The sequence below is a fragment of the Halichoerus grypus genome, chromosome 2 (genome assembly GCF_964656455.1).
Source record: "Halichoerus grypus chromosome 2, mHalGry1.hap1.1, whole genome shotgun sequence".
Taxonomy (NCBI): Eukaryota; Metazoa; Chordata; class Mammalia; order Carnivora; family Phocidae; genus Halichoerus; species Halichoerus grypus.
Window position 1 is genome coordinate 96,266,925 of NC_135713.1, and position 26,283 is coordinate 96,293,207.

General features: G+C 35.7%; 1 protein-coding gene and 1 pseudogene across 2 annotated transcripts in view; both read right to left on the reverse strand.

Moving 5' to 3' along the window:
• Positions 1-725: 725 nt before the first annotated feature.
• LOC118541334 (uncharacterized protein C1orf50 pseudogene) lies at positions 726-4,233 on the reverse strand (annotated as a pseudogene).
• Positions 4,234-4,992: 759 nt separating this feature from the next.
• POLK (DNA polymerase kappa) overlaps positions 4,993-26,283 on the reverse strand; it is a 66,887-nt gene continuing 45,596 nt past the window's right edge. For both annotated transcript variants that reach the window (XM_078067175.1, XM_036100941.2), the window contains 9 exons: positions 23,505-23,744; positions 22,196-22,320; positions 20,424-20,590; positions 17,105-17,137; positions 11,362-11,458; positions 8,750-8,921; positions 6,182-7,138; positions 5,317-5,359; positions 4,993-5,135 (listed from right to left, as the gene is read on the reverse strand). In XM_078067175.1, coding sequence (XP_077923301.1) covers positions 5,051-5,135; positions 5,317-5,359; positions 6,182-7,138; positions 8,750-8,921; positions 11,362-11,458; positions 17,105-17,137; positions 20,424-20,590; positions 22,196-22,320; positions 23,505-23,744 — 1,919 coding nt within the window. In that variant the 3' untranslated portion in view covers positions 4,993-5,050. The remainder of the gene's footprint in view (positions 5,136-5,316; positions 5,360-6,181; positions 7,139-8,749; positions 8,922-11,361; positions 11,459-17,104; positions 17,138-20,423; positions 20,591-22,195; positions 22,321-23,504; positions 23,745-26,283) is intronic.

Sequence of the window (26,283 nt, forward strand, 5' to 3'; positions counted from 1 at the left end):
GAGTATATAAAATATATATGTACAGTTTAAAGAATAGTTTTATGGTAAACCTTTATGCAGTCAACCACCCAAGAAACAGAACACTGTCAGCATCCCAGCAGCTCTATGTACCATTCCCCAATCACATTTCCCTATCTCCCCACAGAGGAAATCATTATTCTTTCAGGACAATAACATACTTGCTTTTCTTAATAATCTTATTTCATACAGATAAATCCTTAAAACAATAGTTTTAACTGTTTTGAACTTTATATAAATGTATTCATGCTGATGGCATGCTGACTTGCCATCTATGACTTACTTTACTCCAGATTGTTCGTGATATTCATCTACTTTCCTTTTTTTTTAAGATTTTATTTGAGAGAGAGAGAGAGAGAGCGTGCGCGCGGGAGAGTGCATGAGTGGGGGGAGGGGCAGAGGGAGGACAAGCAGACTCCCCACTGAGCAGGGAGCGAGATGCTGAGCAGGGAGCAAGACGTGGGGCTCCATCCCAGGACCCTGAGATCATGACCTGAGCTGAAGCCAGACGCTTAACCCACTGAGCTACCCAGTAGATATTCCTCTATTTTCTTTCTTTTTTTTTTTTTCAGGGGAAAGCGCAAATGCAGTCCCCCACTACCACAAATTATGCAGTCGAGTTTCCCACTACTTTCTGATTAACTATTTCCTCCATTTTTACCACTGTGTAGAATTCTCTTGCTTGAATATACATGAATATACAATGGTAGAATTAAATTAATATTTATTTTCCCTTTTTTTGCTATTACAGTGCTGATAAGAGCATTGTTGTACATACTTCTTAAGGAACATGTTCAGTAGTTTTCCCAAGACATTGTATCAGGGCTCTGGAAGGAAAAAAAAATTATATTTTGTGATGAATTTTTAAAAAGGACCATTTACAAAGGTGTGGGGAAACACAAAAGATGCTGTAGCACCCCAAAACTAATAAGAGCAAGGCTCTGTTGCCACCCCTAGGCTGAAGGGGTAAGGGAAGGAAAGGATCATCAGAACCTGAAGAGAGGGGGCACCTGGCTGGCTCAGTTGGAAGAGTGTGTGACTCCTGATCTCAGGGTCATGAGTTGGAGCCCGACATTGGGTGCAGAGATTAAATAAATAAAGCTTAAAAAAAAAAAAAAAAAACTGAAGAGATAGGAGAGAACACAGTATGAAAAACTTGTGACCTTTGGTCAAGGGACCTAACCAGCTCTAGATGATCATATAATAAGGTACATGTGGGAATAAATACCCAACTTCATCTTCTTTTCTCCCTGAAATCTGTAGTGGTTCCCCCATTGCCATAGCCCCTTACTGGACATAAAGCAGGGTCAAGGGTCAAGAGTAAATCTGGAGAGCAAATGGAAGATAACCAGCAAAGGTGTTTATTTAGGAGTGCAATTGATGGGTTGCTAAATGTACACATCTTCAAATTTACCGAAGAAAAGCAAACTGTTTTCCAAAGTGATTGTCTTCAAAGAAGAGTTCACATTGCTCCACATCATCACCAAAATTTAATAACATTGGATCTTTTCATTTTTGTTAATCTGGTAGGGATGTAATGATACCTCTTTGTGGTTTTTTCATTTCCCTATTACTAAAATGGCTGAGAATGTGTTCATGTTTCCTGGTCATTTGGATTTCCTTTTATGTAAAGTGACATTTAAAGTCATTTGGTCAAATTTCTACTAGCTATTTGTCTTTTTCTTACTAATACATAGGAGTCATTTATATCTTCTGGATTACATATTCTGGATCTAGTTTTTGGCCAGTTACATGTGTCACAAATATGTTGTCCCAGGTGGTTCCCTGTATTTTGACGCTCTAAGTAGGTAAGATCATAGGTGCTTGTCCTTTGCAGTTTTGCTTTATTTCCTAAAAATACCCCAAAGCAAAATCATAATAAAAAGTAGATGAGTTGGGTACATTAGATAAAACAGAAAAGAATGTGGATAGAATTCTGGGGAAAGAGAATAAAAGAGAATCAGAGGTGGTAGAAGAGCAGAAAAGTAAGGAAACCATTTTTATTGGCTAAAAGATCAATTAAACACTTGCAATTTTATTTTAAATTATTAAATATTACTAAATAACATTCAATTAAATGAATCATCTAAATGAAAATAATTTCATATTTACTCTAAAGTTGAAAACACAATAAAAATAAATCTGAGGCAAGATAGGAACAATTAAATATGATGCTATTAACTTTTCAATACATTAAATCAGCACTTCACTGAACTTAATTTTATAAAGAATTTAGATATGTAAATCACACAATCAAGACCCACAGCTCTACAATTCTGAATTTGCCATAGCATATGATAATATTAGGCCTAAAACTGGCATGCTAATAAATATTAAATCTAACTTTATTTTTTTTAAAGATTTTATTTATTTATTTGACAGAGAGAGAGACAGCGAGAGAAGGAATACAAGCAGGGGGAATGGGAGAGGAAGAAGCAGGCTTCCCGGCAAGCAGGGAGCCCAATGCAGGGCTCGATCCCAGGACCCTGGGATCATGACCTGAGCCGAAGGCAGACGCTTAACGACTGAGCCACCCAGGCGCCCCTAAATCTAACTTCAAACAATCTAATTATTTCAAGTCAAGTTACCACTTTGGCCAAAGGCTGTGTAAGATCCTATTTTAACCTATTTCTAAAATATTATGTCTTCATAAATTTAGATGAGTTATAAAATATGAAAAGTAGGAAAAGAGAAAACAAAAATATAAGAGACAAAAATTTCAGTTCCTTAAAAAATAATAGAAAGTGGTCCCATCTTCATGTTTCCATTAAATAATTGTTTTTTGAAAAAAAATTGTATTAATAGCACAAAAGTATTTGGATTAATTACTTAAGCTAATTAGTGTTAAGCTGTCTTCTTTCACGAATATTAATAAAAATGTGATAGAAATATAGCTAAGATAAATGAGATGTCTTAATACACACTAATCTTTTGTATTGCACACTTTTCTCTGAAGGGTTATAATAAAAATAAAGTGAGAGTACAATTTATCCTTTTTTATAGATCTGTGTAAAGTATAAACATAACTCTCAAGAAATGAAATACCACCATTTTAAAGTCCTACAAAGAAATTTAAAATACCTTGAATCTTAGACTAAATATTTTGTAAAGTGAACCATGTGCTTATTCATAAGATAAAGGAATTCTAAGAAAGAAAAAAAATCAAATCGATAATCCTATTTTAAACAATTCTTTTAACACAGAAAATAATACTGTGATACTATTTTCCTGAAGGTAACAAAACTTTCATCCCTGTTCTGACAAGCTAATATTCTTCATAGAACTTATAATTTTTTAAAAGATTTTATTTGAGAGAGAGGAGAGGTGAGAGAGAGAGAGTTCTCAAGAGCGCATGAGTGGGGGGAGGGGCAGAGGGAGAAGCAGACTCCTGGCTGAGCAGGGAGCCTGACTACCACTTAGGGCTTGATCCCAGGACCCCAGAATCATAACCTGAGCCAAAGGCAGACACTTAACTGCTTAACTGACTGAGCCATCCAGGTGCCCCACACAGGGTCTCTTTTCAAGAAGTTCATGATTCACCCACAATACCTCAATTCTCATGACACCTCCCATCAAGGCAGAGAATGAGGGCAACAAGGAGGTGACAGGTCCTTGCCGTGAGAACTATTTATCAGAGTCCACTCTCGGTGAGTCAGTCCCTGGAAGGTGGGTTCAGTGTTTGGAGGCAGGGCCGCTGGCTGGCTTAGCAACTTGTCCACTACGTTGATTTTAGCATCGTGCTTCTCAATATCCTCATACAGAGTCCAGGACAAGTCATGCTGTAGCTTGTAAGCACCAAGGAAGTCATGTGGACAACCTGTCCCCCATTCTTTTGGAGAAATAATAGAAAAATACTGCTGACCACTCTCCCCTTTATAAAGGTAGTATAAATGTTGCCAGGTTTTTTGTTTGTTTGTTTTTACTATATTACAAGCTATGTGGTGCAAGTCAGCATCTTTGTGAGCATCTTCCAAAACCTTCCTGGCTTATTCTAGTAAATGTTGGATTTGCTCAGCTATGACCGTCAGTTTGTTGGTTGGCATTTGCTCAGATTAATTCATCAGCCTTCTGCACCTGCTCTGCAAGTGCCACAAGGTCTAAGGGGTCCCTGGCCCAGTGGGTGTGGTAGGGGCTCACCAGGGCCAGGCTGCTGGGGGTCGAGGTGCACTCCATGAGGGCTCCTCCCCAATCGTCGCCGGCTGAACTCTTTGGTTTTCAGGGACCTCCTCCGTCTGCCCCAGCTTTGTAGCATCCACCATGTAAACACCTGAAACCTCCCGACCACCCTCTCCAATAAATTTTAATTATGAATGCTCATGAGGTATCTGAAGACAGTAGGATCTAAAATATGAATATACAAAGTTGTAGAAGTTACTAAAATAAATATAGCAGTCCAGTACCAACAAAGTGGTTAAGTGCTGAAAAAAAAAATTTTTTTAAGATTTATTTTACTTATTTTAGAAAGAGAGAGCATGAGCAGGAGGAGGGGCAAAGGGAGAATGAGAGAATTCTCAAGCAGTCTCCCCACTGAGTGCGGAGCCCCACTCAGGGCTTGATCTCAGGACCTGAGATCATAACCTGAGTGGAAATCATGAGTCAGATGCTTAACCTTAATCGACTAGGCCACACAGGTGCCCCAGTACTGAAAAATTCTTATGCTAACCTAGGTTTGTGTGAACCTCTGAGAGCCCTTATAAATATGCTTTTATATTCACTATAAAACATGATAAGGAAACAAATCACTTTCGATTCCATTCCTAATTTCTCATTTTAAAATTATCTCTAACAGGACTGATTTTCGGATTGATGTATAATAGAAGTGAAATTCTCATGGTTATCCAAAAGGTGTTTACAAAAGTTAATTAGAACATATTCCAAATTCATATAAAAGAAATGTCATTTGGGGAAGAATTATTGCACTTGCCTTTCACTACATGAATCTATAAACTTAATGAAGAAGAAAAGACTCATTGATTATAAAATAAAAAGTTTCTATTAAGAATAAAATGTTCAATGATAAAATGTTCAATGTTCATTTAAAAAATACATCAAGAGTGTGTCTGGGATTGTTTGGTTTTGTTTTCTTTGATGCTGAGTGCTTTGTCATCAATCCTGGCCTGGAATAGAAAAGAACACACAGTTAAAATGCAGGAAGATATTTGAAAAATGTTTTATGCATCATTGAGTTTTTTAAATTTTACTTGATTTGTAAGAGCAAATTTTAACATCACCTAAAAATTAAACCTCAAAATATAACAATTTTATAGCCAGCTCTGTTAAAACTCAAATTAGCCATACCTTTTTGGTTTTGTTGCAGTCCTCTGAACTCTGCCTGAGTTATCTTTAGTGGAAGAAAAGTCAAGAAATGCCATAATGAACAACATGAAATAATTAAAAAGCTGTATAAAAATCTAAAAAGTTAAAGCTGACTGATTAGAGATAATAAAAACTTCTTTAGTACTACGTAGTTCATATTTAGACACATCAAAAACTAACTTTATTGCATAATTTCTTTGTAATTTACTTATTTTATGGTATTGCACTTAATTTTATTTTTGAAGTTGGGCTAGAGTCAGACTACCAAAAAACAACTTAAAGAGGCTTTCTGGCTGTGTGATTATGTTAATTTACCACTGGGCCTTAGCAAAAGTTCTCTGAAGGAATTTCTTTCTTTCTCTTTTTTTAAACTGAAGTATAGTTGACACACAATGTTATATTAGTTTCAGGTGCACATAGTAATAGAACAAGTTTATACACAACATAGTAATAGAACAAGTTTATACTCTATGCTGTGCTCACCACAAATGGAGCTCCCATCTGTCACCATACAGCACTATTACAATACCATTGACTATATTCCCTAAGCTGTACCTTTTATCCCTGTCTTAGTCATTCCAAGGGAATTTTGCCTTTGATTAGATTACTCGGCTCCCAAACTTTCGAGTTCGTTCTGTGCTAAATCAAGCCCAGAACAGTTTTGCCAAAATTTAAAATCTCATGGCTTCAGTTAATTCTAACCTATGCTAAGGTAACTAACATTTCCCTAAATGGCAGCATACACAACCTCTCCCTTTAATAGTATGTGCTTTAGATTTAACAACAATCTTAATTTTAATAAAACATTCCTAGAAAATCGAGTTCTTTAAAATGACTGCAAACTCACCAGTACTTTTGGTGCTTTCCCTGGGTTGGTTAGCTAGATTAACTTTATCCTTTCTCAGTTCCTGGATAATGCCTTTATTTAAGCATACATCCACATGCACATTGAACAGGGTAAGATCTGAAGTCTTTTGTTTTAGGTTACAAACAGGACAAACTAGAGCTTGGTCTGTTATCACTTCATGTAAATGAGGCTGGGAGGATTCTTGCCAACTTAATGACCCAGTATCTTCCAATGAAACAGTAGAGGAAGAATTGTGACAACATTCCTCAATATTAAATGATTTGCTTGGAAGACTAGCATATTCCTCTTTGCTGTGCTTATCACTTAAACCGTCTACACTTTCTGCTTTACGTGGGTTATCTTCAGTCTCTACTAGCTCTATACAATCCACTGAATTGATTTCTGAATTCTTCTGATGGGTTTCATAATCCTGCTTCTCATGGAGTGAGAAAGAAGGATGTACATTTTCTTTCTTGTTAACTTCTGTAGAAGAAGCATGTGAACATGAGAACACATTGGAATCTTCACTGATCGAAGGTCCATCAAGACATGCATCTACATGTTTATTAAAGGCTTCCAGACTGATGCTTCTTTGTTCCCTAAAGCAAATTGGACAGGTAAATATCTGAGAGTTATTTGAATTCTCCAATGTTTCTAAATTCTCATTCATCTTCTTCTTTAAAACTTGAAATGAATGTGATGTCTGTAAACTTTGTTTATCCACAGCTTCACATTTAAATGTGTCTTGGTGGCTCCATTTCCTTTCTGATCGCTTTTTATCAAAGAAACTCTTCTTATGAGACATTTCTAGAGGTTTTAGAAACTGATCTTTGTCCGTTTTCTCTAGTATATACCCAGTGCCTGACAGAGTTTGGTTTCCAGCCTGTAAGAAGCCAATAATGCTCCTTTGTTGGTGTTTCTTGTCTTCTTCATTGGGAAAACTGGATAACCGTACACCTAAATTAAACCAACCGCAATTAATTTCTTAACAAAGCCAATTCACTCATAATGCATAACAATATTTTGCATAAAATTATTGTGACATATACACAAAAGGATGTTTAGAGAAAAATAAGCAATACTACATATTTTCTGAATTAAAGTATACTTTTTCAAAATGGGTACTTTGTATGAAATTTACCTTCCTTTATAAAACTGGGTATCACTAAATAGTATTTGTTGGAGTTGGCATGATTATATAAGTCTTTCAATTAATATCTGATACAAGATACCATTAAATACCAACTCTAGCCCTTTTTTCCCAGTAGCCTTTGTTTTTTAGAGCAATTTTAGGTTCACAGCAAAAATGAGCAGAAAGTATAGAGTTCCTACATATCCTCTGCCCAGTATATAGCCTCCTCCAATCAACATCCTGCACCAGAGTGGTATGTTTGTTACAACTGATGAACCTATGTTGACACAACATTAACACTCAAAGTCCATAGTTTTTATTAGGGTTTATTCTTGGTGTTGAACATCCTATGGATTTTGATGTATTTAATGATATGTATCCACCATTATAACATCATACAGAATAGTTTTTACTGTTCTAAAAATCCTCTGTGCTACCTATCCTTGATCCACTGATCTTTTCACTGTCTCCACAGTTTTGTCTTTTCCAGAATGTCACACAGTTCAAATCACACAGTATTTAACCTTTTCAAATTGGCTTCTTTCACTTAATAAAATATATTTAAGGTTCCTCCATGTCTTTTCATGGCTTGATAGCTCATTTCTTTTACGCACTGAATGATATTCCATGGTCTATCCCAGTTTCCATTTACCTACTACTGAAGGACATTTTGGTTGTTTCTGAACTTTGGCAATTATGAATGAAGCTGTTATAAACATCCGCTCTTTAGCTCTCTCAATCAACATACTTTAGTCAATCGATTTCAAGTGTGTGCTATGTTTCATATATGAAAGTATGGCTAATGATCCACTCTTGGCAGTAAAGCTGGCATCTGGAGAGCTTATCCACGGACATCCTCTCACCCAATTCACTTTAGAAACTTGGTTTGTTAATTTGTTTGTTCACCACGCCGTGGCTGCAGATATGGTTTTATATTGTCACAAACCCTTATCTGTAATTCTGAAATCTAAATAGCTCTGAAAATTGTAAGCAACAAATGGTAATTGATGACTGAACTGATGTGAGGCTATTTAGGGTCTTTCAAACCCAGTGTGAATATTTTCTTGTTTTGCTACAAAAATGTTAATGTGTTTATCATGAGGTGCTGCCTCAGATACCAAAGGAGTATTACATAATATACTCAATATGTACTATATTTGTTTCCTAAAATCTGAAAGGTTTTAAATTTTGAAACATACCTAGCCCCAAGGATTTCAGTCAGTAGGAAGGAAAAGAACAACTGTAATTGGTTCTTACAGGAATTAAATTAATGAGTATGGTTTCACATACATCAGGTTTTAAGAATTAAGAAAAATGTCAGCATAGGTACAAACTCCTAAACAGGTTTAAGAAATAAAATGAAGGAGAGAATATTTCCCAAGTTGATTTCTTTGGGAAAATCTAGCAGATTTAAGGAAAAACAAGAAAGGGCATACCCATAAGTCTTAATCTCAAGGGATGTGGAAAATCGGCATCAATTTCTGTTCTTAGCAATTCTCTAGCAATAGCAAATATTTCTTCTGCAGTAGAAACAACAGATGAAACTGTAGATGCACGAGTTTTCACTTCAAAATTTACATTCTTCAGTTTAATGGTAATAGTTCTACCCTATAACCAACAAAATACATTGTTATATACAGTTTTCTAACTTCTAGAAAAAAGTTATTTTGTAGGTTAGAAAAAATTCAAAAACATCTCTTACATACACACAATACAGAAGTATAATCAATTATTTATGAAACATGGTAATGAAATCTGTCAAAAAGAATAACTGAAATATATAAGTAATCTAAAAATCCCATTTTAGCCCATAATTATTACTCCCCTACCCAAATGGATTTTTATAAAAGAACTTTTTATATAAAAGGCAACATTAACTGATCACTTTTCTTTTTACTAAATCTCTTTTAGAATTCAGTACCTAAAAAGAGAGGAAAAAAGCTTCTTAAAGGGGTCTCCATTGAAAGGGTCTTGCAGACAGCTCACACTTACTGTGTGTCTACTACATGCCAGATACTATGCTAACCCATTTACATGTAAGAACTCCCTTTGCAGTTATGGTTTAATGGGTACAGAATTTCAGTTTGGGATAAGGAAAAAGTTCTGGAGATTAATAGTGGTGATGGCTGCACCATATGAATAAACTTAATGCCACAGAAATGTAATTTAAGAATAGTTAAAATGATAAATTCTTTTTTTTTTTTTTTTTTTTTAAGATTTTATTTATTTGCGAGAGAGAGAATGAGAGACAGAGAGCATGAGAGGGAGGAGGGTCAGAGGGAGAAGCAGACTCCCCGCCGAGCAGGGAGCCCGATGCGGGACTCGACCCCGGGACTCCAGGATCATGACCCGAGCCGAAGGCAGTCGCCCAACTAACTGAGCCACCCAGGCGCCCTAAAACGGTAAATTCTATGTTACATATATTTTACTACCTCCTGGAAGTTCTGAGAGTGGGCTGACTTACTGACTCACTTCCAAAGAATAGAGTACAGGAAGGGAAAATAGTAACTTCATAGTGGAGAAGCCTGGCGGACACTAACTTAATCAGGTGACAAAGGTTACTATCACTCGTGATACCTTGTGGCTATCCTATACCTTGAAAGGATGTAATGAGGACATTTCACCTCTGGTATTCTTTCTAAAACTCCATAACCCTGGTCTAATCATAAGAAAAATATCAGCCAAACCTAGAAGGAAAGACACCTGGCCAGGTGTCTCCTTAGGGTACCTGGCCAATACTCCTTAAGACATCAAAGTCATGAAAAACAAGGAAATACTGAGAAACTGTTACAGATTAGAGGAGATAAGGAGACAAGACAACGAAATGCAATGTGGTTCCCTGGACTGAATCCTCAAACAGAAAGAGGACATTAATGGAAAAACAGGTAAAATCCAAATAATGTCTGGAGTTTAGTTAATAGCAATGTGCTAATGTCAGTTTCTTAGCTTGACAAATGTACTATGACAACATGGCTAAAATAATATAAGATGTTAATAATGAGGAAAACTGGGTATATCAGAACTCTCTATATTATCTATACTACTTTTCTGTATATATGAAATGATTCTAAAATCACAGGTTTATTAAAAAAATTTTAAATCAACTCTCTTTATACTCAAGGTGTCATAGAGAAGGATAATAAGAAATATATAGGGGAGGGTACTAGAAAAAAAAAGAAATATAGTTACATAGATATCCCATTTTTTGTAATAAACTTTGTTGTTTTCTGTTTTTTGTTTTTTTTGTAATAACCTTTGAATACCTTTGTATTATCCTCTGTAATAACTCCAGCTCTGGTTTCAGAGTTTGGAAAATACTAAATATGGATTGTTGTGAGCGGAGATTATAAAATAGAAATTTAAAACCTTCCAGGTTTTGTTCTCAATGTGTGAAACAACCTGGAACAAGGGCCTTGAAATAAAATGCTTATTCTAGAAAATCATTGTCTACCTGAGAAAAACATTAAAGGATGGTTGGAAAGATATTTATAATAAGTAAATATAGTTCTAGAGAAATCCTTACCTTTGCCTTATTCTCAAATGTCAATATAACTCTGATTTTGAACTTATTCAAATGTACTCCTGAAGTAGTATAAATTCTGGAATTATACTGGAGCCAGCCCACCCTTGTAAGTCGCTTCTTCGTCTAATCATCTTACCATAGGCCTGAATTACAGGTCAGAACAGAATTTGTCTCTATTGGGAATGGGGAATAATCCTTTCTAATGTTTCTCAATTTGTACTCAAATACAAAATCTAACTCTTCCTTTCGGGTAGCATTTTATTATTAAAATTTTTTTAAACTAGGGGCGCCTGGGTGGTTCAGATGGTTAAATGTCTGCCTTCACCTCAGGTCATGATCTCTGGGTCCCGGGAATGGAGCCCCACATTGGGCTCCCAGCTCAGCAGGGAGTCTGCTTCTCCCTCTGCCTCTCCCCCCTCATGCTCTCTCTCTCTCTCTCTCTGTATCTCTCTGTCTCAAATGAATAAATAAAATCTTTAAAAAAAATTTTTTTTAAACTAAGAACACCACATCAAAATAAAGTACCTTTAGTCCTTCTTTCTGCAGATCTTGAGCAAGTTCACTGCAAAGTTCCTGGCACAAGCTATATTGTTCTTCTGCTTTACTTATCTCACTGAATGTCCTAGAAAGACAAAAATGATTTTGGTGCACAGAGTAAACTATAATTCAGGATAGTTTAGGAGTGATATAGTATGTTAAATAGCCTAGCATCAAGTTATATTTTCTGCAGTACAAAATAAAATTTTCAGATGAAGTAAGATATAATTAAGTAAAAACATCTAAAATCTACCTAAATAATGGAAGATCATTTGTAGTTACACTGATTACCAAAGGTACATTTGCTTTATTTATAATATTTTTTAAAAAGTTGATTAAAGTCTGATATATCACATCAATAAGAGAAAGTATAAAAACCATATGATCATTTCAATAGATGCAGAGAAAGCATTTCACAAAGTATAACATCCACTCATGATAAAAACCCCTAACAAAGTAGGTTTAGAGGAAACATATCTCAACATAATAAAGACTTTATATGAAAAACCCACAGTTAACATCATTCTCAATGGGGAAAAACTGAGAGCCTTTCCTTTAAGGTCAGAAACAAGACAAGGACGTCCACTCTCACCACTTTTATTCAATATAGTACTGGAAGTCCTCGCCACGGCAATTAGACAACATAAAGAAATTAAAGGCATCCAAAGTGGTAAGGAAGAAGTAAAACTTTCCCTATTTGACATGATACTATATATAGAAAACCCAAGATTCCACCAAAAAACTACTAGAACTGATAAATGAATTCAATAAGGTTACAGGATACAAAATCAATATACAGAAATCCATTGCATTTCCGTACACTAATTATGAAACAGCAGAAAGAGAAATTAAGAAAACAATCCCATTTGCAATTGCACCAAAAACAATAAAATACCTAGGAATAAACTTAACCAAAGAAGTGAAAGACCTGTACTCTCAAAACTATACAACATTGATTAAAGAAATTAAGATGACACAAATGGAAAGACATTCCATGCTCATGGTTGGAAGAACAAATATTGTTAAAATGTCTACATTACCCAAAGCAATCTACAGATTAAATGCAATCTCTATCAAAATACCAACAGCACTCTTAACTATAGGGAACAAACTGAGGTTTGCTAGCGGGGGTTGGGGGGTGGGGGGGTAATTGGGTAATGGACATTAAGGGGGACACTGATGTAATGAGCATTGGGTGTTATATGCAACTGATGAATCATTAAATACTACCCCTGAAACTAATAATACACTATATGTTAGCTAACTTGAATTTAAATAAAATTTCAAAAAAAAAAAAAAATACCAAGAGCATTTTTCACAGAACTAGAACAAACCAACCTAAAATTTGTATGGAACCACAAAAGGCTCCAAATAGCCAAAGCAATCTTCAAAAAGCAAAGCAAAGCTAGAGGTATCACAATTCCAGATTTCAAGTTATACTACAAAGCTATAGTAATCAAAACAGTATGGTAGTGGCACAAAAATAAACACACAGATCAATGCAACAGAATAGAAAGGCCAGAAATAAACCCACAATTTTATGGCCAATTAATCTTCAACAAAGGAGGCAAGATTATGCAATGGGGAAAAGACCGTCTCTTCAACAAATGGTGCTGGGAAAACTGGACAGGTACATGCAAAAGAATGAAACTGAACTGTGTTGTTACACCATACACAAAAATAAACTCAAAATGGATTAAGGACCTAATGTCAGACCTGAAAACATAAAAATCCTAGAAGAGATCACAGGCAGTAATTTCTCTGACATCACTCACAACATCTTTCTAGATATGTCTCCCAAGGCAAGGGAAACAAAAGCAAAAATAAACTATTGGGACTACATCAAAATAAAAAGCCTCTGCACAGCAAAGGAAACAACCAACAAAACCAAAAGACACCCTATGGAATAGGAGAAGATATTTGCAAATGACATGTCTGATAAAGGGCAAGTGTCCAAAATATATAAAGAATGAGACAACTCAACACCCAAAAAACAAATAATCCAATTAAAAAATAGGCAGAAGACATGGACAGACATTTCTCCAAAAAAGACTTACAGATGGCCAACAGACACATGAAAAGATGCTCAACATCACTCATCAGGGAAATGCAAATAATGAGATATCTATGAGATATCACCTCATACCTGTCAGAATGGCTAAAATCAAAGACTCAAGAAACAAGTGTTGGCAAGGATGTGGAGAAAAAGGACCCCTCTTACAGTGTTGGTGGGAATGCAAACTGGGGCAACCACTCCGGAAAACAGTATGGAGGTTCCTCAAAAAATTAAAAATAGAACTATCCTATGATCCAGTAATCACACTACTGGGTATTTACCCAAAGAATTTGAAAACACTAATTTGAAGGGATATATGCACCCTTATGTTTATTGCAGCATTATTTGCAATAGTCAAATTATGGAAGCAGCCCAAGTGCATCGATTGATGATTGGATAAAGAAGATGTGGTGTATATATATATATATATATATATATATATATATATATATATATATGTATATATTATTCAGCCATAAAAAAAGAATGAAATCTTGCCATTTGCAAAGACATGGAGGGATCTCGAGAGTATAATGCTAAGCAAAATAAGTCAGTCAGAGAAAGCCAAATGCCACATGATTTCACTCATATGTGGAATTTAAGAAACAAAACAAACAAAGGAAAAAAAAAAGAGACAACAAAAAAAATAGACTCTTAACTACAGAGAACAAACAGATGGTTACCAGAGGGGAGGTGGGTAGGGGAAACAGGTGAATAGGTGATGGGGATTAAGAGTACACTTATCTTGAAGAGCACTGAGTAATATATGGAACTGCTGAATCACTATATTGTATACCTGAAACTAATATAACACTGTACGTTAACTACACTGGAATTTTTTTTAAAGTTGATTAAAGTCACCAACAGATAATGATAATGCCCTCAGAACTTACAATACATTATGGTATATGTGTATATGGACTGCTACAGAGGATTATCTTAAGAAAGTATATAGGAGAACATTATTCTAATTACTGTACATATATTTTTTGGAATAGAAGTATCTTCAAGTAGATGTAAGGGGATGGTTCCTGGCACCTACGAAGAGTTGCCTAATAGACAACTGGAAATGGAGGGCTGGTAAGATTAAATGTAGAAATTTGAATTCATCTGCACAAGGGTATTGAAAGAATGCAAGAGGTCATATTAACATAAAAGAGGAAGATGCTAAAGAGAGATCAAACCCTGAGCAGATGACTATTCAGTGAAGAGTCCCCCTTATAACTCTAACCCCAGCTACCCAGTTCTCCTCCAACCAATGTTTCCAGCTTCCTATTCATTTAAATTTCTCCAGAATATTCTTTGTATAAGCAAACAAGCAAACATTTCCCCTGCATTTTTTACATAAACAGAATATTAGACACATTGTTTAGCACCTTCTTTTCTCAATTCATCCTGGTGAGAGTTCCTTATGAATAAATAATTCCCTCATTTTTATACAGCAGCCTAATATTCTAATTTAAAGATGTAAGATCATTTAACCAATCCTCTATTTTTGGAAATTTAAGTTACTCTCTATCTTTTGTTATCATAAAAAAATATAACAAATAACCTGATATACTTATAACATGACATATGATTACACGTGTGGAATGAATTCCTAGAAAAAAAGCTGTGGGATCAAAGTGCATGTGTATCTGTGAGTTTAACAGACATTGCCAAAATGCTTGCCCCCTGTGGTAGGTAAAATAATGGACCCCAAAGATGTCCAAATCCTAATATCTCAGAACCCAGTACATTACAGGATAAAAGTGACTTTGCAGATATGATTAAATTAAGATGGAGAGATTATCCTGAATTGTCCAGGTGGGTCCAATGTAATCCCAAGGGTCCTTATAAGAAGACAGGAGGGTGAGAATCACAGAAAGACAAAATGCTAGGTTTGAAATGGAGGATGGGGCCATCAGTCAAAGAACATAAGCAGCCTCTAAAAGTTTTTGGTAAGAAAATAGATCCGCTCCTGGAGACTTCAGAAGGCTTGCAACCTTGCAACACCTTAATTTTAGGACTCCTGATTCAGAACTGTAAGAGAATAAATTTGTATTGTTTTAAGCCACTAAATCTGTAGTAATATGTTATAGGACCAATAAAAAACTAGTATACTCCCTCCAGAGTTTATAGCTATTTCACTCCCATAGTCTGGCCAATAGAGTATCTTTGCCAACCCATTAGTGAAAAAGGCTATCTTGAGAACCTTCAATCTGTATTTCTTAAATTATAAAAAGACTGGGAATATTTTCAATGTTTCAAGAGGCATTTGTACTTCCTTCTTTGTTAACTAATTAGATCTATAGGTTTGCTGGCCCTTTCTCCCCACCAACCCCCAGTATAGTTTCCTTTCTGTTTTTTTTTTTTTAAGTTTTTATTTAAATTCCAATTAACATACAGTGTAATGTTAGTTTCAGGTGTACAATATAGTGGTCCATCGCTTCCATACAACACCTGATGCTCATCACAAGTGTCCTCCTTAATCCCCATTACCTATTTACCCATCCCCTCACCCACCTCCCCTCTGGTAACCATTAGTTTGTTCTCTAGAGTTAAGAGTCTGTTTCTTGGTTTGCACCTCTCGTTTTTTCCCTATGCTTGTTTCTGTTTCTTAAATTCCATATGAGTGAAATCATATGGTATTTGTCTTTTTCTGCCTGACTTATTTCACTTAGCACAATACTGTCTAGATCCATCCACATCATTGCAAATGTCAAGATTTCATTTTTTGATGGCTGAGTAATATTCCACTGTATGTATAGGTGTATATATATATATATATATATATATATATATTAAATATTAAATAGGACAGTACCATCTCACTTTTAGAATCTTTTCCCCCTCTTTTCCTTTGAGTGTTTTTATGTAAATCACAGCCTAAAACAGCAATGTTTATCAAAGTCATTTACTGAGTATGTTGTCTTGTAAAAGTCACTCAGCCTTTCTGATAAAAAAATAACATATGTGAGAGGTTTCTGGCTGGCTCAGTTGGAAGAGCATGGACTCTTGATCTCAGGGTCATGAGTTCGAGCCCCACGCTGGGTGTAGAGGTTACTAAAAAAATAAATAAATACACTTGAAAGAACATATATGTGAAAAAGGAACACAACTTTGTACTAGATCGGTGGTTCTTAAACATCTCAGTGGAACTTTAGTGTTTGGAGGAGATAATTCAGGGACTTTTCAAACAATGACATATTTCTGAAAATAATAAGTCTCATCAAGATTTCATTTGTCTTCCAAACAAGATTGTAAACCACTGGACTATGCCCACTGTAAGCTCTCTTTCATCAATATCTTACTATTTGACCCTTTTCACCAACATTTGAAGAGTTTCAGGAAGAATTTCCATGGTCCCTTCTTAAATTTCCCAAATAACTACTCAGTAATTTTTCTTATAAACAAGGCTAGAAATTAAGATTTAGAATCCATAAGATGACTGGTTTTCATTGAATAGGAGGAAACCAACATTAAAAAAAATAACTGTAGTTAAATTTTTTCCCACGGAGAGCATAGCAAGCAAAGATAATAAAGCATTGTACTGGAATATTTACTTTAGTAATGTCAACTACTGAAAAATGTCATTTGGTTTGCACACAGATTTTTCTATTTCAGTGATATTTTACTAAAGATTAAAAGTTAAAAATAACATGAATTATGAACAATTAAAAATAACAACATTACCTCTCAACGCTCATGCTTTTCCTTTCTCCATCCCTTGAAATGAAAAAAAGAAAAAAAAAGTTTGCTTTGCTTTTTCAAAGGAGACTCAGTTCTTTTTAGTCAACCAAAAGGATTTAACATATCAATTACCATTTAAAGATCTCTTTAATGTTTTTGGTTAAAATTTATACACCATGAAGAACAGTGAGGTTTTGTGTGTGTTTTTTTTTTTTAAGATTTTATTTATTTATTTGACAGAGAGAGACACAGCAAGAGAGGGAACACAAGCAGGGTGTGGGGGGGTGGTGAGTGGGAGAGGGAGAAGCAGTCTTCCCGTGGAGCAGGGAGTCCCATGCGGGGCTCGATCCCAGGACCCCGGGATCATGATCCAAGCTGAAGGCAGACACCCAACGACAGAGCCACCCAGGTGCCCCAAGAACAGTGAGTTTTTAAAATCTCAAAATAAAACGGGCGCCTGGGTGGCTCAGTTGGTTAAGCGACTGCCTTCGGCTCAGGTCATGATCCTGGAGTCCTGGGATCGAGTCCCACATCGGGCTCCCGGCTCGGCGGGGAGCCTGCTTCTCCCTCTGACCCTATCTCCTCTCATGCTGTTTCTCTCTCTCTCTCTCAAATAAATAAATAAATAAAATCTTTAAAAAAAAAAAAAAAAAAAAAAAATCTCAAAATAAAACTACCAACAAAAAATACAGATAGATGCTAATATGATTATATGTATAATGGATCAAGTCTATATCTATCAAAGAGAACAAATTTGAAAATAGCTTGATATTATAAACTGCTTCTACTAAAAGTGTGAATATAAAAACCATGACTTATAAAAACCAGTAAGAGTTAGTAGCGTAATGGCTTACAGTTATATGATATGATTAAATATCAATTACCTAGTTTTTGGCCTAGTATATAACTGTGTTCTCCTATAGCTATTTATTATTCATTTATACCACTCTATAGAACTTCAGTTAGAATTTGGACACAGCAATAGGATGGTGATTTGGAATCTGAACCATCTAGTTTGGCTGAATTCTAGCTGTTCTGATAGAAGTAGTTGAAACTAAAAAGCTGAAATGACATGTAGATTATTCACTTTCCACATATTCAATGAACCTATTAGGAATGAAGTACTGTTCTAGGCATTGGGTATACAGCTATGACCAAAACAGACCAAGTTCTTATCCTTAAGAAACTTATATCTTACTGGAGGGAGACAAATAAACAAATATAGAAGTAAATCTGGAGTATGTCAGAAGGTAAGAAGTATTAAGGATTAAAAAATAAAGCAGAATAGGAGAATAGAGAATGTACATAGAAGGGAAAGGAGGTTTGCTATTTTACATTATTATAAATTACCTATGAATTTCACTTCAAAGCATTACCTGCATCTTTAAATACCACATTAATATATGCTATGTTATATCAAGAACTATATTGTTTTCAAGCACTATGGAAATAAAAAAGAGGATAATTCTTGGGTTAAAGAAAAAAGTTTTATTTCCCATTACCTCCAAATACTATATTATTTATAGTAGTGTGATTCCTTCTCTGATCTTTTCATTATATCCACTCAAGATCAAAGTCAGCTAACTATGGGCTAAAGAATGAGGAACATGGGGATGCCTGGGTGGCTCAGTTGGTTAAGCGTCTGCCTTCAGCTCAGGTCATGATCCTGGGGTCCTGGGATAGAGTCCCACATGGGACTTTCTGCTCAGCGGGAAGCCTGCTTCTCCCTCTCCCTCTGCCACTCCCCCTGCTTGTGCTCTTTCGTGCGCGCACTCTCTCTCTCTAATAAATAAAATCTTTAAAAACAAAAAACAAAAAAAAAAGAATGAGGAGCGTGGACAGATGAGAAAAACAGTACCTGCAATCTCTGTAAGATTTAGCAGGTTTAATTATTTTATCAAACTTATTTCATATGCCTCCTCAGTAATCTTGCTTTCTTTTAGCTTAGGTATATAAAGGAATTACTTTGGGGGCAGGCTGACAGGATGATGACAAAATTATAAAAGTAGTGCCCCATGTTAATTCCCATTCTTTTAAAAAATTCCCTTCTTTTCGGGGCGCCTGGGTGGCTCAGTCGTTAAGCGTCTGCCTTCGGCTCAGGTCATGATCCCAGGGTCCTGGGATCGAGCCCCGCATCGGGCTCCCCGCTCTGCGGGAAGCCTGCTTCTCCCTCTCCCACTCCCCCTGCTTGTGTTCCCTCTCTCGCTGTGTCTCTCTCTGTCAAATAAATAAAATCTTTAAAAAATAAAAATAAAAAAAAATAAAAATTCCCTTCTTTTCACCCACTCTCAACAGTGTACCCTTCTAGCTCTAGGATATTTCTTTTTAAGACTGAGATGAAAGAGTGGCAGGGAAGAATCACAGGACCTCTCTTTCAGCCGTTTCCTCTTCTCCTACATCTTTGCATGGCTGGCCCCTTCAGGTCCCTGCCTCTGGATCATGGCTGCCAACCCCCACTCTTACTCCCCAAGTCATTTTCTAGTCCCTTCCTCTGCCTTACTTTCTTCATTTGTTTATTTGGTTACTTCCTACTTGCCACACTATTCTGTAAACTCCATGAAGGCAAGATTTTGTCTTATTTTCTACTGTTCTTCCCAGGGCCTAAAACAGTAACTAACGAAGTAAGTACTCAGTACTAAATGAATCAGCCAATCATTTACACGTCTGGAAAAAGAAAAGAAATACAGTTGTTAGTTCATGAAGGCTTTCAAAGAATCATTAAATCTCCTCACTTATGGGGTAAATTCTGGAATATGAGCCACCTTTCTTTCCTCGACAATCAGACCACCATTAGTCTTGTGTTCTGAACAAAAAACAAGGTAGGTACAAAAAAGAAAGTACTCATCATTCTTCTTGTCTATCTAACCAATTGCTGTAGCCAACAGCCAAAGAGTGATTCTTTGTTCCTCTTTTCCTTTCCTCCCACCTGCAATCTTTTGACTCTAATTCAAAAAATATATTCCAGAATGAACAAGCCTAAAAAAAATTTAAAACATGTTATCCTATAGGGGCACTTGAGTGGCACAGTCAGTTGAGCATCTGACTCTTGGTTTCAGCTCAGGTCGTGATCTCGGGGTCCTGGGAGCAAGCCCTGTGTTAGGTTCTGTGCTCTGCGGAGTCTGCTTGAGATTCTCTCTCTCCCTCTCCCTCTGCCCCTCCTGCTCTCTCTCTCTCTGGAATAAATAAATAAATCTTTAAAAACAAAGAAAAAAACATGTTATCCTATAGCCTCCATGTTATCCTATAGCCTCCATGTCAATGGTTAAAATTGTTATTTCAGCAAATGATAAGGAAAAAACAGAATGACTATACATATAGATACCTTGCCAGGTGTGTTGAACCTAGACCCAGGGAAATATGAAGGAAATGATGCCAAGATGTTTCAGAGAAAAGAAGAGAAAGCAATGCCCTCTGTTGGTAGAGTTCTGTACAAGTAATAATTCCAAGCGCCTTTAACATTTTCTCTGTAACTTTTCCTATTCCAGAAACCTAGAAAAGAGTCAATATTTACCATTAGTACAGTTTTACATTAAGGCAAGAACAGATATTAATCTCATTATACCTTTTATAACGAATAAAAGGTATAAATAATGTGACCATCTTCACAAGTCATACAAGAAAACTACTTTATTTCTAGGCACATCTCCTAAACTAGTGTTGCATGGAAATTTTAAATTTTAAATTTCATGAAACTTTAAAAAGCATTAAAGAGGCACCTAGGTGGCTTCGTCGGTTAAAAGTCTGCCTTCAGCTAAGGTCATGATCTCAAGGTCCTGGGATCGAGTTCCGCATCGGCTCCCAGCCAGCAGGGAGCCTGCTTCTCCCTCTCCCTTTGCCCCTCTCCCCCACTCGTGCTCTCTCTCTCTCTCAAATAAATAAATAAAATCTTTTTTAAAAAGGCATTAAAAAAAGAGTTCTATAGTCATAGAAACTTGGAAAATGGTGGAATAAGCAAATCTATTTTTTTTCTTTTTCTTTTTTTTTTTTTAAAGATTTTATTTATTTATTTGACAGAGAGAGACACAGTGAGAGAAGGAACACAAGCAGGGGGAGTGGGAGAGAGAGAAGCAGGCTTCCCGCCGAGCAGGGAGCCCGATGCGGGGCTCGATCCCAGGACCCTGGGATCATGACCTGAGCCGAAGGCAGACGCTTAACGACTGAGCCACCCAGGTGCCCCAGAATAAGCAAATCTAAAATAAACTTTTTACTGCAAAACTTATGAATCTTTAATATAATATTATCTGTTGTTACCCACTAAGGCTGATATGTTCCAAAATTCTCTGACCCCAGAAACTTTTTTAATGGAATAGCTATTCATATCTTGAAAAACACAATGGAAAACACTGCTTTATAGCTACATCTTACATATTCTATACAGTGATCATACATTATATTCTCTGATATAGCCTTTCTTCTGGACATTGAAAAATGTTTATTTAAATTCACTCATGTATGTGATGTGAGAAAATCAAGCCCCAGAGCATCAAATAGAGTGTAGTGTAATTATTGTTTAAAAAAAAGCATATATGCAGAAAAATCTACAAGCTGTAAAAAATAATAAAACACGCCCTTTCTATAACCCCTAAGGGATCGTTTTACCATTTTAAAGATAGAAATGTATTTTGGGATTTTTTTTTTTTTTGGTCAAAAACAATTAAATTTTTAAATCTCTTTGAAGTATCATACCTATTAATCTGATGGCAATTTAGACTTTAGAACCAAGATAGTATATTAAGTTTCAGCTGAAAGGACTCTTACAAGTATTCTTCTTATTTCTGTTCTTCTTGGCAGAGGTACATTTAAAAGTCTTTCATCTATTACTTTCTTAAAACTTTTTGGCAAACAAACTTCCTAAACCTCAATTTTAGGGTTTCATAGAAAGACTTCTTCAAATCCAAATTCAATCATCCATTATACCTTTTGCTTGTTACCTACTGTTCTAAAACTTTTCAGCAAAGAATGATTACTACCATCCTAAGTAGTATCTCTTCAGAATATATATATATGTGTTTATAAATGTAGTTTATATTTAAATATAAATAACATTATATTTTATATAAATAAAATTTCTAGAAATTTTATACAAAATCTTACCTTTCTAATGGGCAAGTCCTTAATGAAGTCCATCACAGCTTGTCTGCTAGGGAGAATTTGGTATTGTCCATTTGGTTTATTCTTATCACTGCATACTTTTGCTAACATTGTATTTGGGGCAATGCCTTAAAAGAAGAACACTCTGATGACTCAAAGAAGTTGACATGTATCATTTTAAAATATGAGATGACAATACAGAAATGGTGAATGCAAAAAGTCTGAAATGATGTGGAATGGTACTTTAAAAATAACATCTGATAACTACCTATCTCCCCAGGGCTCAATGCGATTTTAGAAAAAGGAACTGTATTACTTACTGTGGCAGCAGAAGTGAGGAATATTTAAATCTCCATAGTATTTTAAAGTCTAAGAGTAATTTCTGAGTTTATTTAAGTGATATTATTATTAGTTTACAGACTATCTTTAGTTGCAGTACAGGGTTGACTTATAGAAAAGATCCAGAATATAATTTAGGATGGATGTTCACTCTTTGAAAAGGTCTTTTGTATAGATTATCCACATAAAGAAAAAAAAAAACAAAGATTCTGGGTTGCATTATATTTAAAACAATGATAATAAAATATATGCACTCTTTTTATATTATTCACAAAGCAAATTAGTACTTTTCAGAAAGGTGTTTTAAAATTTCTAGGAGATTCGATGATTAAGATAACTTGAAATAGGTATATTCAAATATAATCATTAAATGATTCAATTCAATTTTTATACACATCCTACTAAAATTTGTTACTTATTCTCACACTTTGGTACAGAAAAAAAAAAAGATTAACCTAATCATAATGATAATTTAGGGTCCTCATGATGAAAATCAGTTTCTATGCTAAGACACAGTGGTACCCTCATGGGTTACTGACGTTTGTAAAACTCCTATTCCTTTCACCAGCTGGCCCCAGATTGCAATGTTGCTCGTTAGGGCTTATTCTATCTTCTACTTTGTGGTCATCTGGGGTCTCTCCTGCACGGTAATCCTGGACAGGGCTGAAGCTTTCAAAGGGAAAACTAATAGTATTATGTACTAAGCCAATTAAAATATATTGTATGCTTTAAAAAGGATAGCCACGTGAGATTTATGATAGTTTTTTTCTTTGGACTCATAGGCTTTTCTGCTTAATTCCAATTTACCTGTAGGTTCACAGTATTCTGAATACATAAAGTCATTAGAAGTTGAATCAAAAAGGATAAGTAAAACATTACTATATGCTTCATAATGAGAAAATACTAATATTACACTTGAATGAGCCAGTCTGAAAATTTTAACTATGGTAGCCACCAAATCACTTTTAAGTACCTGCACTGGCTGTCAGTGTTGTTTTTTGCTCGATTCTGAAACGAATTTCCTTTACCACTTCCTCAGCTGATGTTCCAAAAACAATTGAATTTTGGAGTATTTGAGGATTATTCTGTTCTTCAGAGTTCACTTGTAAAGGATTTCCTTGTGGCTGCAAATCAGGAGGACTATCATCAAAAAGTAGTGGAGAGATGGATCGCTCATGCTCATTCAGTTTATTAGCTTCTTTTCCTGGTTTCTCTAAATTATAAACAGAACAGTAATTATCTTCATTTTAAGAAGTACATACTTCATAAATGAGGTTTTCCAGGGCGCCTGGGTGGCTCAGTCGTTAAGCGGCTGCCTTCGGCTCAGGTCATGATCCCAGAGTCCTGGGATCGAGTCCCACATCGGGCTCCCTGCTCAGCAGGAAGCCTGCTTCTCCCTCTCCCACTCCCCCTGCTTGTGTTCCTGCTCTCGCTGTCTCTGTCAAATAAATAAATAAAATCTTAAAAAAAAAAAAATCTTAAAAAAAAAATAATAAATGAGGTTTTCCTACATTCCTTCTAAAGACAAAACAAATCTAGTTTAGTTTTGTTTCTAAGAGCCAAGATCAGAAATGTTATTTATATTTCTTTGTTTACCAAAGAAAATACTGATTCTAAGTTTTTCTTAAAAAGAATATTATCTACTTCCATAGTAGAGGAAACATCTTATGTAAAAATCATGAATTTGTGTTATCTTACCTAAATTAATTGAAACCTAGAATTGGGCCCAGAGTCACATTACTTTTTTCTTTAAAAAAAAAAGAAAGAAAGCTTTTTTTTCCTTTACCCATTAAATTAGAATTTAGGAATGAGAAAAAGGCATTAAGCAATCAGGAATAATTATGCCTGAGAAGTAAGTTTTGTTTTTAGAGGGAAAAAACCTTAAGTTTTCTTCATTCATGGAAGAGACTTCTCAGATACTAAAATACTCTCACTTTTCTTCTTTTAAAAATGCTTTTTTAGGGGCACCTGGGTGGCTCAGTCGTTAAGCGTCTGCCTTCGGCTCAGGTCATGATCCCAGGGTCCTGGGATCGAGTCCCGCATCGGGCTCCCTGCTCAGCGGGAAGCCTGCTTCTCTCTCTCCCACTCCCCCTGCTTGTGTTCCCTCTCTCGCTGTGTCTCTCTCTGTCAAATAAATAAAAAATCTTTAAAAAAAAATGCTTTTTTGATTTTGACTTGCTTATGTATAAAGTATCACTTTTACTGAGGGCACTTTTGAAATAAATAGTAATTACTTCTGGAAGTTACACTTCTTTAAATATACAAATTCTTTTTTTTTAAAGATTTTATTTATTCATTTGAGACACAGAGATACAGAGAGACAGAGAACATGGGCAGGGGGAGAGGCAGAGGGAGAGGGAGAAGCAGGCTCCCCACTGAGCCAGGAGCCCAATGTGGGGCTCGATCCCAAGACCCTGGGATCAGAACCTGAGCCGAAGGCAGACACTCAACCATCTGAGCCACCCAGGCGCCCCTAAATATACAAATTCTTAAAGTCTAATCAGATTAACTATAATATTATCTGTAGGCTACAACCTAATATTACTATTAAAAAGTAAAGTAAAAATAGTAATCTGGTTTTTACCTCATTTTATTTGCCATTTTTCACAAATGGACTGTAAAATATATTTAAATCTGTACCAATATTAAAAATGTCCTCATGAACAAATCCATTAACGATTACTTTCTGGGCTTAATGGAAGAGAAATACAATTTAATGTATTTATAAAAATTAAGATTAACAACAGAGCTTTCTGATCTCATTTCATAATTTTATTACATATAAATGTTTTCCAAATTGAGGTAAATGCAGAGCCAAAAATTAAATTTGTAGTTTCAAGACACATATAAATGCATATTATTTTAAAAATGAACTAGGCCTTTTAAGGAGGGTTTTCTAAAGATAATATAAATAATATGACAAACACCAGATTAGTTTCAAATTATAAAGCACATAATATGAATTCAGTTACAGACAAATGTTTTCCAAATCTGAATTCCCAGGCCATATACAAAATAAGCCTTATTTTCAAACTTAATATTAGCTATTATTTAGGTCCTTCAGTTACTTTCATTTTCCATATTCTGGTTTTAAAATGCAGAGCATCAGGGCTCCTGGGTGGCTCAGTCGTTAAGCATCTGCCTTCGGCTCAGGTCATAATCCCAGGGTCCTGGGATCGAGCCCCACATCGGGCTCCCTGCTCGGTGGGAAGCCTGCTTCTCCCTCTCCCACTCCCCCTGCTTGTGTTCCCTCTCTCACTGTGTCTCTCTCTGTCAAATAAATAAATAAAATCTTTAAAGAAACAATAAAATGCAGAGCATTTCAGAAAGCATTATGGGTGCGGCACAGTTGAAATGATATCTACCTGGCCCCCTTTGCCCTATCTGGATGGGTAAAAGTCAAGGTAAAGAGAGCTGTACAAAAATTACAAACCAAGTAAGGTACCTGTGACATTCATAAGCCCCTCCTGCAGAGTTATCCCATGTTTTGTACCTCATGAGTCCATCATAGTACCCTTAGGTGGGTCACTGATGGAACGCTAGAGTAGGAAGCAAAGCATGCTGCCTCTCAGGTTCTGTCCTTGTTAGAGCAGCTACTGAATGGCCCAGTTACCTATTATTCAATCTGTCTACTTCTCTGTGCAGCCTGGCTATACGACTAATGCTAAAGTAGTTTCTTATTTGCTTTCTGGAAAAAAAAAAAATGTCTTTATAATCCCCATAACTGAGGTGATCAGAGTACAAAACTAAGG